Source organism: Mycteria americana, chromosome 2 (genome assembly GCF_035582795.1).
Source record: "Mycteria americana isolate JAX WOST 10 ecotype Jacksonville Zoo and Gardens chromosome 2, USCA_MyAme_1.0, whole genome shotgun sequence".
In the NCBI taxonomy this organism is placed as follows: Eukaryota; Metazoa; Chordata; class Aves; order Ciconiiformes; family Ciconiidae; genus Mycteria; species Mycteria americana.
The window spans coordinates 96,096,290-96,111,745 of record NC_134366.1 but is presented as its reverse complement, the minus strand read 5'-3'; the positions used below and the strand labels follow the sequence as shown (position 1 = coordinate 96,111,745).

The window sequence follows — 15,456 nt, the reverse complement described above, 5'->3', positions numbered from 1 at the left end:
TGGAAATGCCATTCTAGATCAGACATGCTGTCCCTGGGTATTGTCAAAGGACAGCACAGAAATAAGTGGAATGGCCAAAGCACAGATCTTACTCTGATTGTTGATATTCAAAAAAAGATTTTAAACTTTAAAATGTGATGTACTATGCTACCTAAAATGTTTTTTTTTTTGTCTATTATAATTCTAGTTCATCCTGATATCCTGCACAATTTTAGTTGTGTGTGGGTTTTTTGATTCGTAAGATTTAAGCCTCAACAATTTCTTGCAATAAGTTACGTCATTTAACAATGCCCTGGATAGAAATTAATTCCCTAATTGGCTTTATATTTCCTTAAAATTTGTATATTACAATATAGAGTGCACAGAAATCCCAGTGTTCCCTCTCTAAACCTATCATTAAATTATATATTAGTCCTTCATACACTAGAACCCTGCCTACTCTGATTTATCAAAATCCCAATCTTTTGTCTTTGGGACATTTTCCAGCTTGCTCAGCTCACTTCCACCACTTGCCATATCCTTTAAGAACAGTAAGTGTGGCTACAGAACAATTTTATGTAACAGCTCTATCATGTTTCTGAGATCATTTTCAATGCCATGCTTCATGCACCCTTTTTTCCCATTTTGATTGCAATTGCACAATGACTTAAAGCTGTTACTGAACTGCCTACAGAGTAAAATTAAGGTTTTTGCATACTTACAAAGACATATCTTTGTAACGGAAGAGACTTTGAAAATTTGTAGATGAAATCATAACGAGCTTCCATGACTTCAGTCATTGATCCAATGGTGTCAGATAAATTCAGCTTCAAAATAAGCTTAGCTTTGAAGATAACAGCAGTGGTGGAGAAATCACATTACTTGCAATATGTGAAAAAAAAAAAAAGTGTGATTTCAACTAGCTTCAGTCCAGACTGTTACAGTCATCCCTTCTGAGATTAGTTTGTATGAATCCCTAGACTACCTTTTTTGTCTCTACTGGAAATACCTTGCTGAAACACCCTAAATGCTAAAACTGAATCTACATTTTTCACTGCTGCACAACTTTTCTGGCTTATAGTACAAGCCAGAAAAAGCTCATCATAAACAACTCACGCACCAGGGCCATTGTCCTGTCTTGTTCCTCACAGTGCTTCAAGGTGAGAGCAGGAGTTTCTGCTAATTTTATGTTAAGTTTACGACTTTGCGATTATGATACAACTCACTTCACTTCACTATTACTTCAGCCCTCAAAGGCATCGATACAAATCAACCTTTGTATTGATGATGCCCCCCAACTTCAGGTCATCAGCAAATGTAATACAAATTTGTCTATGAAAATTATTAGGAACACTAATAAGTAAGATCTGTCTAAAGTCATCCCTTTAGGAAATGTAGAGTAACCTCCCAATAATCTGACGTTTCCCCTTCCAGGACAGCCCACTGCTATGCCCAGTTAGCTTTATCCATCTTTTAACTCTTATGCCATCTTGCTAGTATATCACTTTAATGATGACCTTTTTTTGTAACACTGTATCACTAATTTAATACCATATACTTTGAAGTTGCTACATTTTGATTGTCAGAACCCCCTGTTACCTTCTTGAAGAATGACGACAGAAAGGTATGAAGTGGTCTATATTGGTAATATCTTAAGGGATTGCACTCCACTTTCCATTTACATCTGAATTATTTTTTACCCTAAAGTTGTTCGGCATTTTGAAAATCAGAGATCAGGTGAAACAGCCCATCTCTACCTGCATCACTTTCTTCTTTTCCTTGAATTTGGATATGAGGCTTGCTATCTTTTTTTTCTTTCTAAAACCAACCCAAAACAAAACCCCCATATTAAATACAGCTCTAGTCCTTCCAGTACTCCAGGATAGAGATTACTTTATTCTTCCATCTTCCTTTGAAATTAGTGGTCCATATAGTCCATATAAGTCTATTACATTTACCACTTACAAATTGGTGCATTTCTATAGTGTAGTAATTACTATAACCAACTGTCATATTTTGAGTTTTAGCCAGGTGCTTTCAGGGGTCAAGAAGGATTATTTTGCATATGCAAAATTGTCTGCATAGTTTTTATCTTATTCCTTACCTTCCTTTTGGCACCTGAGACTGGTTGCAACTGAAGACAGGACCCTTACTGGGCTGAGGCAGGACTCTGAGACAGTACAGAAAATACTAGATGGGCTACTAGACGACTATCTGGTGCGTCCTACTCCCATGATTGCTAAATGGAGGATAGGAAGAAACTTCCTCCCAGAACAGATTGGTAGAAACACTGGGTGTTACACCTGTTGTTCTTTTTTTGGCTTAAATTCCCCCAAAATAAATTTCAATTGCCACGAAATTATCCATTCCCCGACTCTGCTGAAATCTCTCTGTAATTTTTTTTTACCATTCTTCCTGTCTATGTCAATTCTGATTTAATGGAAACACTACTTATGTATCAAATAAAGCTACACTACAAATACTAAATAAGTAGATCCATAAGCACTGAACTAATGAAGCCTGATTTCCTATAAGTCTATATTTCAAATATTTTAATTTTTTCCTTCTCTCATTTCCCCTTCCCATATCTCCTGCCAGTAGGACAGTCCTACTGCTAAAAATTAGAAGACATGTAGTGGCTAGTCAGAAGATACATGTGTGCTAACATGTACATTCATTGACCAGCACCTGATGCCACTTGGACCAAATAAGGGACTCAGCTGCAACTCTGCCTCCCAAGGTGGGAACTAGTTTAGGTTTTTGTCCCCTATTGGGCCACTGTTTTTCATGCAACTTGTTGCAATTCCATGTTGTCATCTAAGACTGCCCTAAAATCAAACACAGTTGTAATGGGAAAGTGAGTTCCTTACTTATGGGCAGAGGGTAAGAATACCTGACAGACTACAATATGATCCTGTAAGCCTTATTACTTGATGAAACTAAGCTAAAACCACACCAGCTGCTTTTTGTTTTGATTTTTACTGTACAATGACAAAGTTATGGCTTACTTTCCAGAGATAACTGAATGTTCTAGGTTCACAGAGATGAAAAAATCTCAGGCTGGAGGAAGCACAAGTCCCCAGGAAATATCCTCCAGCTTCAGTATCGCTCATTAATTCATTCTAAAATTAGTGCAGCACAAAACCTCAGCACCCCACATCCTTTCTTCCTAAATATCTTTCTCCTTTTTCATTCATATTCAAAACACAGCCGAGTCAAAGGGAAGTAAAAATTCACATCTCGTAATGCTGAGCCCTTGAGCCCAACACTGTGCCTGTTGGGCACAGAATGAAGGAGGTTTCAGATACTTCTGCTTTCTCTGGTTGTCAGATACAGTAATGATCACAATTCAAACACAGAGCCTCATATAGCCAGGTGTAAGGTATTACATCTAAGTAACAATAAGACTACATCTACAGCATGGGAGCCACTGAAAACCGCAACAAATAGCAATACCTGTGACAGGACACACTCTGGTGAACTAGTTGTTTTAGGAAACAGCGTGGTAAATTCTAGATGTAGCAAATTGGGTCTCCTATCTCTATCTCTCCAATCAATAAGACTCCCTGTGGATGAAGGCACTTGGCTATCACCTGACCTTGAGGGACACATTGGCTGTTCCCTACCTCCAAAGCCCTGAGAAAGCATGTGCGCAGTTACGGTAGAATTTGTTTGCTATTTTTTTTTAAATAAGATTTGGACTGCTGAATCAAACGCACATCAACTGTGTCACAGGTACACATATGTCCAACGCAAAGCTCTTGAATGTGACAATACTCACTTTGGAGAACCTTTCTAACTAGATTTGAAAGAGATTTCAAATCAACTGGAATTGGTCCACAAAAGAAGTGAGCTGGAAGCACATGACTTGGAAGTCCCTGAAAGAGCTTGCTATAGGAACCTCAGGACAGGACTGCAGTCAGTGTCAATTGTTACAGGTTGAACTGAATTGCTTGAATTGGAGTAGAGACAATTTTCCAGCAGCTCAAGATTTATTTCTATGCTTTATTTTTAAAATTACATGCTTCTCAAAAAAGTGGATGCTTCACACTGCTCTGTTTTAAGCAAGAAAGCAAACAACTTGCAGTTCAGCCTCTTTCTCAAAATTAAATACATCAAACAGCAAAATGATCACTGGATATGTAGCTAAAGACTACCTTAAATACCTCACATTTGGATATATACGCACATCAGTTCAAGTAGTTTATATTTCATGTTTACCTTGTCTATGCATGTCAAGTTGATAACTCAGCTGACAAAGTTGAGCACCACATGTACCATTAATCCATATGTGTTAGCATGTTCTGAAACTATTTCTTGTGATTTTTATTTTTTGTTTTTTTGTTTTACCCTCTTTAATTACTTGGCATTGCTTATAGCATATGCAGCATCAAAAGAAGACAGGCCCTACTTTGCTAAACTTTTAAAACATACAAAAAACAGCTAATATTCAACGGGGTTTACATTACAGACAGAAAAAAGGACTGGAAAAGGAAATGAGCATGAAGTAGGCAAATGTCATATAAAAAGTACAATTTTTTGTACCTCATGCTTGTGAGAACACGTTTTCCAGTTTTGCAATAGATGATGTACTATTTTATTTTTCTCTAATTCAAAGAGGTCAAACGGAAACTTGAAAAAGAACCACAAAAAAGCATAATAACAATCTTCTTTTCTGGTCCCTTTTCTCTAGACTAGGCATTTGGAGTTTGTTTTGTGAGATGGCAGGTATTTTAAAGGCAGACTCTGTCCTCTCTGATGGACAAAGTACTTCTGAAAACCTTCCATCTTCAAATTCCCTTTAAAAACTTAATGAAAGAAAACATTTCTGACATTTGTTTTTCCAAGACTTTTTTTTCATCTTGTGTCATAATAGAATCTTTAGAATACAGATAGGATTTTTTCCCAAAGTTTTGTGTTCAGCACACTTCCAAATGCTGAAATAATAATAATAAAAAATATAAATGTGACACTAGCAACTATTTCCAAGAAACAAACAAAATTCCTCCTTTTTTTTTTACTCCACAGCAAAACCCAACATGCTTTGTTTTCGTATATGGAAAGTATATACACTTTACCAGTCTTCCATTACAAAAACTAAAATTAATGCATATGTTAGCATGACTGAAATGAGAACACAGACAAATATACGTAAAGTATGTCACCCAACTTGAGTCTCAAGCTAGATTTCTTATTCTAGGAATAATTCTTAAAAAAAGTTATTTTTTATTACTGGCCTGAGGCAAATTCAACTGAGATTATGCTTCTCGGGGGAAAAGAAGCATTTTCTGAAGCAAATGTACAACTTATCTGAGTGTGCTGTAAAATCTGAAGATATTTGTCCTCTGAGTCATATTAGCACAGTCCACAGAATTCCACAGTTCCTTCTCTAGCGCATGTATCACCTGAATACATAAGAGTAATACCTGTTTTGTGATCCATTTAAGCTTTCTATTACCAGATTTTAGCTGCTTTTAAATTTGGCTGTGATGGTCCGACCTCTTATTAGACAATTTCAAGCATTCTTTACTAACTTTGATTAACATAAAGACATTGACAGGTCCTTATGGCTCCAGATTTTGATTTCAAGCTTCATCTTTCTGACCTTTAGGAGTCTCTGTGGTCTAATTCTCCTATATCATAACGATTTATGGTTTTCTACATTCAGTGTAAATGCTTTCAGTCCTAAGTGTCTGGCCATCTATTTTGATGTATTGAGTGCACTCCAGAGAGACGTGCCTTTAAAATATCATCACGTTTGTCTCTCTTTGGAATATTTATATGCATCAAAAGATTTTTTTATTATTATCTTTATTATTTTATAAGATGCTAAGTTTGCAATAATTTCAGGGAACTCACTACTGAGTTCTGATAAAAAATATTCAAGTGTCTTGGTTGAGTTCTGCTATAAGACAGATAAAGCCAAGGAATCAACCGATGAGAAACATGGAAAAAAGCAAAACACAGGCAGTGATATTACAGACTAAGAGCAATACAACCAAACTAAAAGGAAGGAAAAATGCTCAGTGAAAATTATGTGGTATAAATCATTAGGTGGACACACACAACAGCCATGAATATGGTAAAAGCTGCAAAATGAGAACAGCTAAATGGATTAGGATTGGCTATACTGCAGTCTCACAGCCTGTTGCAGACTGGAAAACAGAAGAGGTAGGTTCTCCTACGACATAAAATCTGGTCCCCTGATACTGCTGGCAAACAAGCTGTAAGACTTCCTTTCTCAAGCCTTATAAAAACAGTTGTTGTTGTTTTTCTTCCCCGACTCCCCATTGAAAAACGGTTCTAAAAACAAAGAATTGGCATAGTTGAAAGGGGTCCCAAGACAGCATTTAGTCCACTCTACACCTCTGATGTGTCAAAAATTTGTTTTCATTTCAAGATGAAATGAAGCCTAACATAGTTATTATCTTCTTAAATATGTTATCCAGTCCTGTATCTACACATTTTTCTTTCCCACTGTTTACGAACACAAGTCTTGACTTTACAGACCACAGACTCTGAACTATACAGCTGCAGAAGACCTATGGCAGCTCATGCCATTCAAACGTGAACGTTTCCCAGATGTCATCCTCACTGAGGATAAATAAGAAACCTGGAGAGTGTCCTTTTAGATTAAAGCTATCATCTAATGGTTGAAAGAGAGAACTGGGCATTTTAAGTCCTTGAGTCTATTCTCAGCTATGCCTTTAACTCACTTGGTGAAAGTTTGGCTTGTAACATCTTTTACTCCAGACCAGATATCCAGTACACAGGATAGATTACTACCACTTTCATTGCAACTTTTCCTGAGATTATTTAGCTTTCGAAGTGCTCCGAGATACTCAGAATAAAAGGTTTTAAAAACAAATTAAATTCACTAAATATCTTTCACCACCTACGTTTAGTATCACTACAACCAGTAAAGATGGGAAATTAGTAGTAATAAGGCACAATAATTTCTCCTTTATTCACTATGGTAAAAATCCATAATTCTAATTGTTTTGAAGGATACATACCTACAACAATAAAACCAAAAATTTGGTTGAAGCAGAAGAACCTCTGATGAATAAACAAGCTTTGATATTCCTGCTCCTCATTCATTAGGGTTTTATTAGTATAAGTATTTCATCCATTCAACAACTACAAGAAGGCATAAAAATATTTCAGATTGCTCTTTCCTGCATTAATGAAACAAACTCTTACAAGAAATAAAGTACTTTCTTCTCCAGGTACACTTATTGACAAGGTCCTACTATGGCTGCAAAACCTTTGACTCAAGACAGGTAACTTCCAGGTTCAAATGCTCTGAAACTTAAAACAGAACACAGACTTTATATCCGAGTCCTTTGTCCTGCAAGAACATCAGGGTTTATAGAGGATTTCTACCTTACGTTGGTTTCCATTGGTGCCTAAGTATTAGCAAGACAACTAAGTACTCCAAAGCCAAGCGAAACCATCAATGCAATAATTTTCTAATTAATAAAAAAACCCCAAAACCATTTCCACAGCTGAACTGGTAACTGTTTGTGACACAGCACAGACAACTTGCTAAGACTGGTAATAAATTACAAAACCCAGTAACATCTATCTCAAATCAGTTATAATTAAGAAATTTTTACACTAAATGTTTTCCTACTTTCCTCATGGAGCTTCCCAAGAAAATTAGAGCTACGTATTTTTCATTTCAGACCATGGGAAGATTCTGTGCAAAACAAAATACTGCTTTCTTTCACAAACATTAGTATGGGATAAACAGGGGTGACTGATACAGAAAACCTTCAGATTGTGCTCTTGTCTATGCTAGTCAGGAAGGTATAACAATAGATCTAGACCATATGTCTGCTTTTTTGTGTACAATCAGGGGGAGACAAATATTTTGGAAAACTTGGTATAATTCTAAGTTATTAGGTTAATTCTTAAAGTTCAGCTGAAAGACAAGAACAAACCTGTTGGACATTTTCAATTGCACTGAAAATGCAATTCTACCACCAGGATAAATGTTAAAAAGAGAACAAAGCCAGGGAAAATGCACAAAACCTTAAAATTAGAAAAAGGTAATAAATGATCCTTTCTTTAGTATTGAATTACTTCCAGTCTAACAAATAGACCACAGACGATGACAAACCTCAGAATTAAGCTTACTCTGTGAAATGAAGGCATGTAAAAATTGGTTTAATATGTGAAAAAAATGTATTTTTCTTCTACCTCTTTAATATTCTGGAACAAAATTAGGTACATGTTTCTCAGTGTGCAACATTAGGCCTCGCCATTAAGCACAACATGGCTAAAACCAAACTCTCATTTTTCCTTTGAGCTGTGCTCATTCTTGGTCACTGAGGAGATTAACACCACCATCTGTCTTTCACCAGCAGAATCTGTCTTCTGCAGTTCTGGCCACTTCAAATTTTCACCCAGGTTATGCTTTCTACATAATACCCACTTCGGTGACAATCCACCACTAGAACTCAAATTATCATGAAACAGCACCCCAAGGTTCATCTTCTGAAATTCACCTACACTTACTAAGACTTTGCTTGAGCTTCTCATTGTCCTGCAACAATATTCCTTCCTCTAGCTTTGACAGTGTTATCCATTCCGGAATACTACTGTGCATCATCTCATTCACCTTCAAGAAAGCAATGTCCCATTTTGATGTTCCCATCACAAGAAACCTACCACCTATATTTGTTCAGATATAAGAAAAAGCCTCTAGATGCTTTCCCATATGTTTATCTTCATAAATTGAGTATCCTTAGAGCACTTTATTCATTCCAAATCATCCCACTGTAGCTTCAAAGCCTGACAACTGCTAGGCTGCTGCCGTGCTAAGATCACTATCGCTATTCAAGCTTACTTCAGCATTTCCTGGTGGTTCCATGTATCCACTTATTGGCTTCTTATGTATTTAGATTTTAAACTTATCTTTTTCTGTGCTGTACAGGACCTGATACACTGGAGTCCTGGGCTCATAGCTAGACTTCTTACGTACTCTGGTGATAAAAATAAAAAACACCATAAACCTGCCAAGGACACATCCACATCTGCACCAACTTTGCCTCAGGAAGCTCATATTCTAGATGATATTGTGAAAAAGTGGAATTATACATATTTCTGACTGATAAACTGTGTGAATTTCAGCACACACAAGCAACCAAGAGAGGGATAAACATGCTCTGGTGACTCATGTTAGGGGTAGAGCATACAGACATACACAGATGCCCTATGGACATAGGGACATCCATGGCATATGGCCATAGATACTTGCTGAAGGAAAAGCTGAGAATTACTTACCACGCTGCAGCCAGGACAGTCAGGACCGTTTTCACATGTCCTACGCCGTGCCTGGATCCCTCCTCCGCACTGAGCAGTGCAGCGTTCCCATGGACCCCAGCCTGTCCAAAACACATGAGGGGGGCACAACAAATGCTCATTGCAGTACCTGTGAGAAGAGGCAAACAAGGAGGCAAAGAATCTATTTAGTACCAAGACAAGACCTCCCCCAAAAGTCCCTCATTTGCATTATTCAGACAGATGTTTGTACAGGGAACTGTTTTATACAAAGGGCCCCTCTCTATTCATAAAGCACTGAAATAACAGTTGCCACACTGCACAGAGTGTTTAAACGTTTGAGATTTCTTTTTTAGGCCGTAATTGCGTGGGTGAAGCATTTGTTTGCTTTATTCAGTGTCTTTATACAATGCATGTGATACAACCATGCTATTGTACTGCAAGCACGTAAGCAAGGTTGACAACTACTTTATTAAAAACAGTTGTGGCTATACATCTGGGGCAGAAGTGAGTCAACCAAACGGAAGGCAACCACTTATGCAGGCAGTCTTTTATCAGTCTCCAGCTAAGCATAGATTAGGATCCACCTCTCCCCTCTTCAGAGAGCTAAACTTCCTCTTTGCTTTCTGCAGTGTCTCCACTTTTATGGGTAAAATAAAAGCTAAAACATTGATTCTAGGGATAAAGAACTGTACTGTTTTCACAATGTTATTACTTTATCTTTTAAAGGGTGTTTTTAGCTATTATGATCTTTGAAGGATTTCCCAGTGGGCTGCAAAGTGATTCAGAGGCCCACTGGTTCTTGAGGGAAGCAGGAATATTTTACTACTGAGCTGTCATTGTAACAAGGCATTCAGATATGTGAGAGGGTCCCAACTTTTAATGAGTTTTTTCATTTTTTGTAAAAACCTAAGATTCCTGATTTTTTGAGCGTGCCATCCAATAACTCTAGCCGTCGCATATGCTGCTTAGTAAGGACCCTCTACACAGGTCCAAAGGATGTGGGCCACCAGCAAGTGTGACTGGAGCTCTTAAAGAGACCAAGCTGTTATTTCAGATAAAGCAAAGCCAAGCCATGTTCAGAAAACAGATGACCCTGAAGGAGTGCTCCAATATTTTATGGATGTGGCTGGATGGCTCTTGTTCTAACTACTGACTGTCCTGAACAAACAAATCAATCTCTTCCAGTATTTCCTCATTTTTTACACCAGCCATCCAAAATCCACTGTCTTCTTGCCCTTCTAACAAGTTTCCATCACTGTGCTCTCCTGCAATGAAAACTGATGCTAATACTTCAGTAATTCATTTTCTACAAAAAGAGAAATGACAGTATAAACTGTTGTCATTTTCAACATAACCATAACCACTTTTTTTTTCGCAGAAAACCCCAAGATCCTCAAGCTCTAATTCTTCATTACCAAGGAATTTGCATGTTCAGAATTCTGTGGGAAAAAAATGTTGTTTGTGTATGTAATATACGACAGTAGGTTCATCACATGTGCTGGAGCCTATGATTCAGAATTTGTCCCTAGGTCTGAGCAACTCCATCAAAATTTAAAAGGTTGGGAATGGGGTAAATAGGGGAGTGACATTTAGTTTTGTGTTTCTGTATAGTTAAGGAAACTATTAACAGCTTGTACTGACCTCATCTGCTGTTTACCAGTAAACTGAGGAAAAAAAACCCCAAACCCTCAATATTTATGAATCTGCTATCTCAGAATTCTTCAGTGCGTGATTTGGGTAAATGTTTTTCAACAGTACCTTATACATAAACTATCTTTTTTTCCTCCTGCATGTTCAATATTTGCAATTCACAGTTCGCATTATGCTATCACTAAAGATGCAGAGGAATGTTCTGCGTCTGGATATTCTTCCCCCAAAACTCCAACAGCTGCACACATTCTTTGTCACATGCAGTCATTTATGTGAATGTTTGTGATAGTTTGTCTCTGTGATCATTTATTGAGAATGTGTACCCAATGAAACATCGATGCAACATCACCATTTATTTAGTCAAATGAGTACATTTTTTGCATAATTTCATTAGTTCTTAATGGAGATGTGCTAAATTAATTTGGGGGACGCACATAGGATAAAGCAAGTCTGCCATGAAGTTGACCATTACCGACATTCAGCCACGCAAAAAGTAAAATGAAGGGTGGGACTCATCTCACCTCTAAAAGAGAGGCATGTACAGTGTAGCAGTCTATAAATGAAGTAGTCACCTAAACTTGAACAACAGTCCATGGAAAGAAACAGCCCTTTTAAAAACATGATTTATGTCACCCTAAAGCAAATGTCTAATGTAGGTCATACAAATACAGCCCTCAATATACTGATTTGTGTCCACTGACTATAAAGGCTGCATGGAAGACAGACATCTAAGCTCCCATTACAGCCAGTGGAAATTTTGTCAATACAAGCTATGGGGGATAGAATGATTAATTTGACCAAATTTAGGAATATACAGTAGAAGGAGACAAATCACTCTGTTCTCCACAGCCCATATTGACTAAATTTCTACAGACCATAGCGGAAGTTGAGACACCTGGCTCGCACAAAAGCACTCATATTCGTGGACACCTGAAGTTAGGTGTGACAAATCTCATTTCGATGAGACTCATGACACTATACAGTGCCTATATAGTGTCAATACAGTCTCAATGTGCCCTATCATCTGCTCGCTTACTTAAGTGGAAGACAGAAAAGAAACCTAACAACTGACTCAGTAAGCACTTCAAAGGCTGGCAAATTCTGTTAACCAACACTATTTAAAGATGCAGTTGAAACTACGAGATGAAACTGAAAAAAGCCCTAAAATGCCTATGCAAGCTACTTAACTTCAATTTAGGAAAAATTTTTTTAAGAAAGTCAACAACAGAAGTGATTGTCATTTTCTCCTTTTTTTTTCAGTAAAAGGAAAAAAAAAAAAACCAACCCAGCATAGAAGTAGAATCTTATTTTCATTTCAGCCAGCCAGCCTCTGAAAACATCAGGTATGTTTTCACAGCTAGAGACATCCCTGCAATTGATCTGTGAGAGCTGTGCTACAGCACAGGGCTTTGAGCCAAGTTTCATTATATCTCTTCTTGGCTGCATTTCAAGTCACTCAGTAACCCTTTTTCCCTTTTGCTCTTTCTTCCCCTCTTAATTTTGTTCTCAGGACCCACAGGGCTAACATTTTACAGTAATTCAACAAAACATGCAATGCAAGAAACTTGAATCTGTGAAACCACTGCCCTCTCCCCTAATCTAACTGCAATGAGGTCAGAAGGGAGAACAGCCTAGAGAAATGTGGGTTTTGTACAGTGACTCTTCCCGTTTCCCCTTGCAGTGAATCCAAGTTCAAATGCCCTAATAAAGGAATTGTCATACTGGGGGAAGGGAGAACATCCTCTGTCCAGTTGTGTCCACAACCACTAGTTGCTACAGTAATTTTTTAATTTTTACTGCAAGCAATTCCAGTACAACTGGAATTACTATTCTTGTTCCCATGAAGATCTCATCCTTTAGTAAAATATCAATTTATTTCAGTGTTGCCATGCAGCACTGAGTACCACAGGCTAACTGCATGACAGTTACAAATTCCACAGAGAGATGCTAATTAATTTAAACACACAGTTCTTAATTTTGAACTATATTATACTAGCGTGTATTTAAAAAAAACAAACTAACCTTCCTCACCGTCTGCCCATTCCTATGCAATATACTGTTATGTGGTGGGTACTCGTGATTACCAGCTGGTGACTTACTGGGAAGCACAGACTATACTGAGGTTGATGGGAATGCTGGATTCCTTTAATTGAAGGCAGACACATGACGCACACACATGCCTTACTGGAATGAGGTTGCTGAATCAACAGAAATCCCCACCCAGGAGACTGTGGAAGGTGGTGGGAGCCGGGGCACGTGCTCCCAAGGGCTTCTGTGGAAGAAGAGGAGGGAGCAGAGAAAGCAAGGAGGATGGGAGCCCACACTTCCCAGCAGACAAGACAGCCATGGGAGCACAAGTAATCCCAAAGCCTTGTGGTGTTTGATCTGCTCTGCTGGAGGGGACCGGGCTTGCTCACACTGCTTGGAAACAAGCAGTGCTACACGGAGCAGGCACTTGCCTCTCAGCGCTTCCTCCTTCTCATGGAAACAAGCCCAAAAGCTCTGGATATCTGCTGAGGATTGTGTACAAAAACAGGTGACAATATGTACTGCTTCTAATCTTCTTATACACCCCAAAATTTCCAGGGCTTTCAAACATTTACTCCTCATCTGCAGCCCATTTATTTTTCGACTTCTGATTTGCCATGGTTTTTTTCTTTCTTTTTTTCCTATGTAATAAAAGATAACTACACTCACTAAAAGCAAGGGATTCTCATTCTAATGTCCCTCATTTCTGCACAGATAGGAGGGAGACCAGTGGAATTAATGAGCCCATACCCACAGCATCTTCCACAGAAAGGAGAGGACAAACATTTGCACTCAATGAAAAAGTCAAGACAGGATACTATAGACTCTATAAACTAAAACCTAGAGAGTGTTCCAGCAGCTTCGGTGAATATTTCTCATACAAGAAAAACCAGAAATTTTTAAGCCCCTAAGGAATTTATCAGGATGTCTTCCATCTGGAGTCTTAACTACAAAATTGTTTTATCTGATCAGCAAATTTTGTTAAAATACTATTTTTACTCCCTCTCCGTATTCTGTCTAAACACACATCAGCTGCACTTTTGACCTATTTCTACAAGGCGAATTGGCTTTGTAAGATCAGTCTTTGCTGCTACCTCTCAACTGTTTTCCACCCCCTCCACATCCCTTTAGCAGCAGATCAGGCAACAGCTTAACCTATCTGCAACACTTAAAATTGGTAAATATTGCCATTGATTTCAAGGGAATGACTAGCAAGCATAGAGCTGCCTGATACATTAGCTATGATAGGATCATGGCTTTCGTGAGGTAAAACAAACATAACCTAGACAAACATTTAGCTCTTAATGCATGAACAAATACTCTCAAACTGAATATACATTTACATCTGCAGGTGAATTTACCTCAGCTATACACTGCCTTTTCTGTGTTTGCTTTCTATGGAGTTATGCACTGGACTTCTATTGAAATCACTGTTTGTTGAAAAGCTCTTTCAAAGTTTGGCACAATGTTGGCTGTGGAAACTGAATCCATATTTATGCCCCTGAACATGTGAAGGACATGTGAATATGCACTTTTCTGAAGACAAATGCACACAATGTGCAAACCAACTAATTCTAATTTTTACTAAGACTACACATATATTCATTTTACATATGAGCTGGGCCATTAAGAAAGTAAAATGTTAGGCTATTTATAAGCATCGTTTAATTTAAATGAGAAAATCTGAGAAGCTGCTTATTGGTACTCCGGATACAAAACACAGGTAAACGCTTCTGAGGAGTTACTGCATGTGGAATATTTGCAGGAACATAGCCTGCCTAAATGTACTGGGCCCAGTTCTCAAAGGAACTGTTTCCATTTGGTGCAGATGTATCTCCAGTGGTACTGGAGTGAAGCAGTGAATTAGAACTACTGCAAATACTGGTACTCCATTGCCCTCACAGCTCAAAACTCTACAAGCTGTCAGAGCCCTGAGGACACTCATAAAGCCCTAATGGCCCCAACCAGCCTCACCTGGGACCCCTACCCACACCCATGGGCCCAGGAGCTCCATTTAAGCTCTGCCAGGGACCTTCAATCCTTGCCTGAGCTGTGCTGTTGGAGAAGTGCTAGACCTTGTCCCTGGTGAACCATGGAGCCCCTTAGTCTGGACCACAATGTGTGGACTGGCCTTGGCCCTGTTGCTATAGACCCACCCTGTAAGCATTAAACCTCATCCTAACCCTGGCCTGTGGCTTGGCTTCCTAGCTGGACCTCAGACCTGCCTCACGGCCAAGATATCACCTATTATCTAGACTTTTGGTTGGATCTGACCACAATCTCCAGGCTTTCCCCACTCCCCTACTGGGGGTGGTGGGATGGGCCCTAGCTGGTGAGTTTCCCAGGACTCTCTCCTTTTTACAGCTCTGAAAAGATTTATCCAAGTACTTGGCCTGACACTGACAAAAATCCTGGTGAAAAACTGATGCCTCATTCCTCTAGCTGCTTTACAAATGCTATGACAAAACTTCCTAACATACCACACCTTCTGGAAATAAATTTTAAAAT

At 38.5% G+C, this 15,456-nt stretch overlaps 1 protein-coding gene across 2 annotated transcripts in view; it reads right to left on the bottom strand.

The window, feature by feature from the left end:
- The window catches only part of SEMA5A (semaphorin 5A), a 348,813-nt gene that overhangs the window by 65,475 nt on the left and 267,882 nt on the right, over positions 1-15,456 (bottom strand). For both annotated transcript variants that reach the window (XM_075494040.1, XM_075494041.1), the window contains exon 16: positions 9,271-9,418. In XM_075494040.1, coding sequence (XP_075350155.1) covers positions 9,271-9,418 — 148 coding nt within the window. The remainder of the gene's footprint in view (positions 1-9,270; positions 9,419-15,456) is intronic.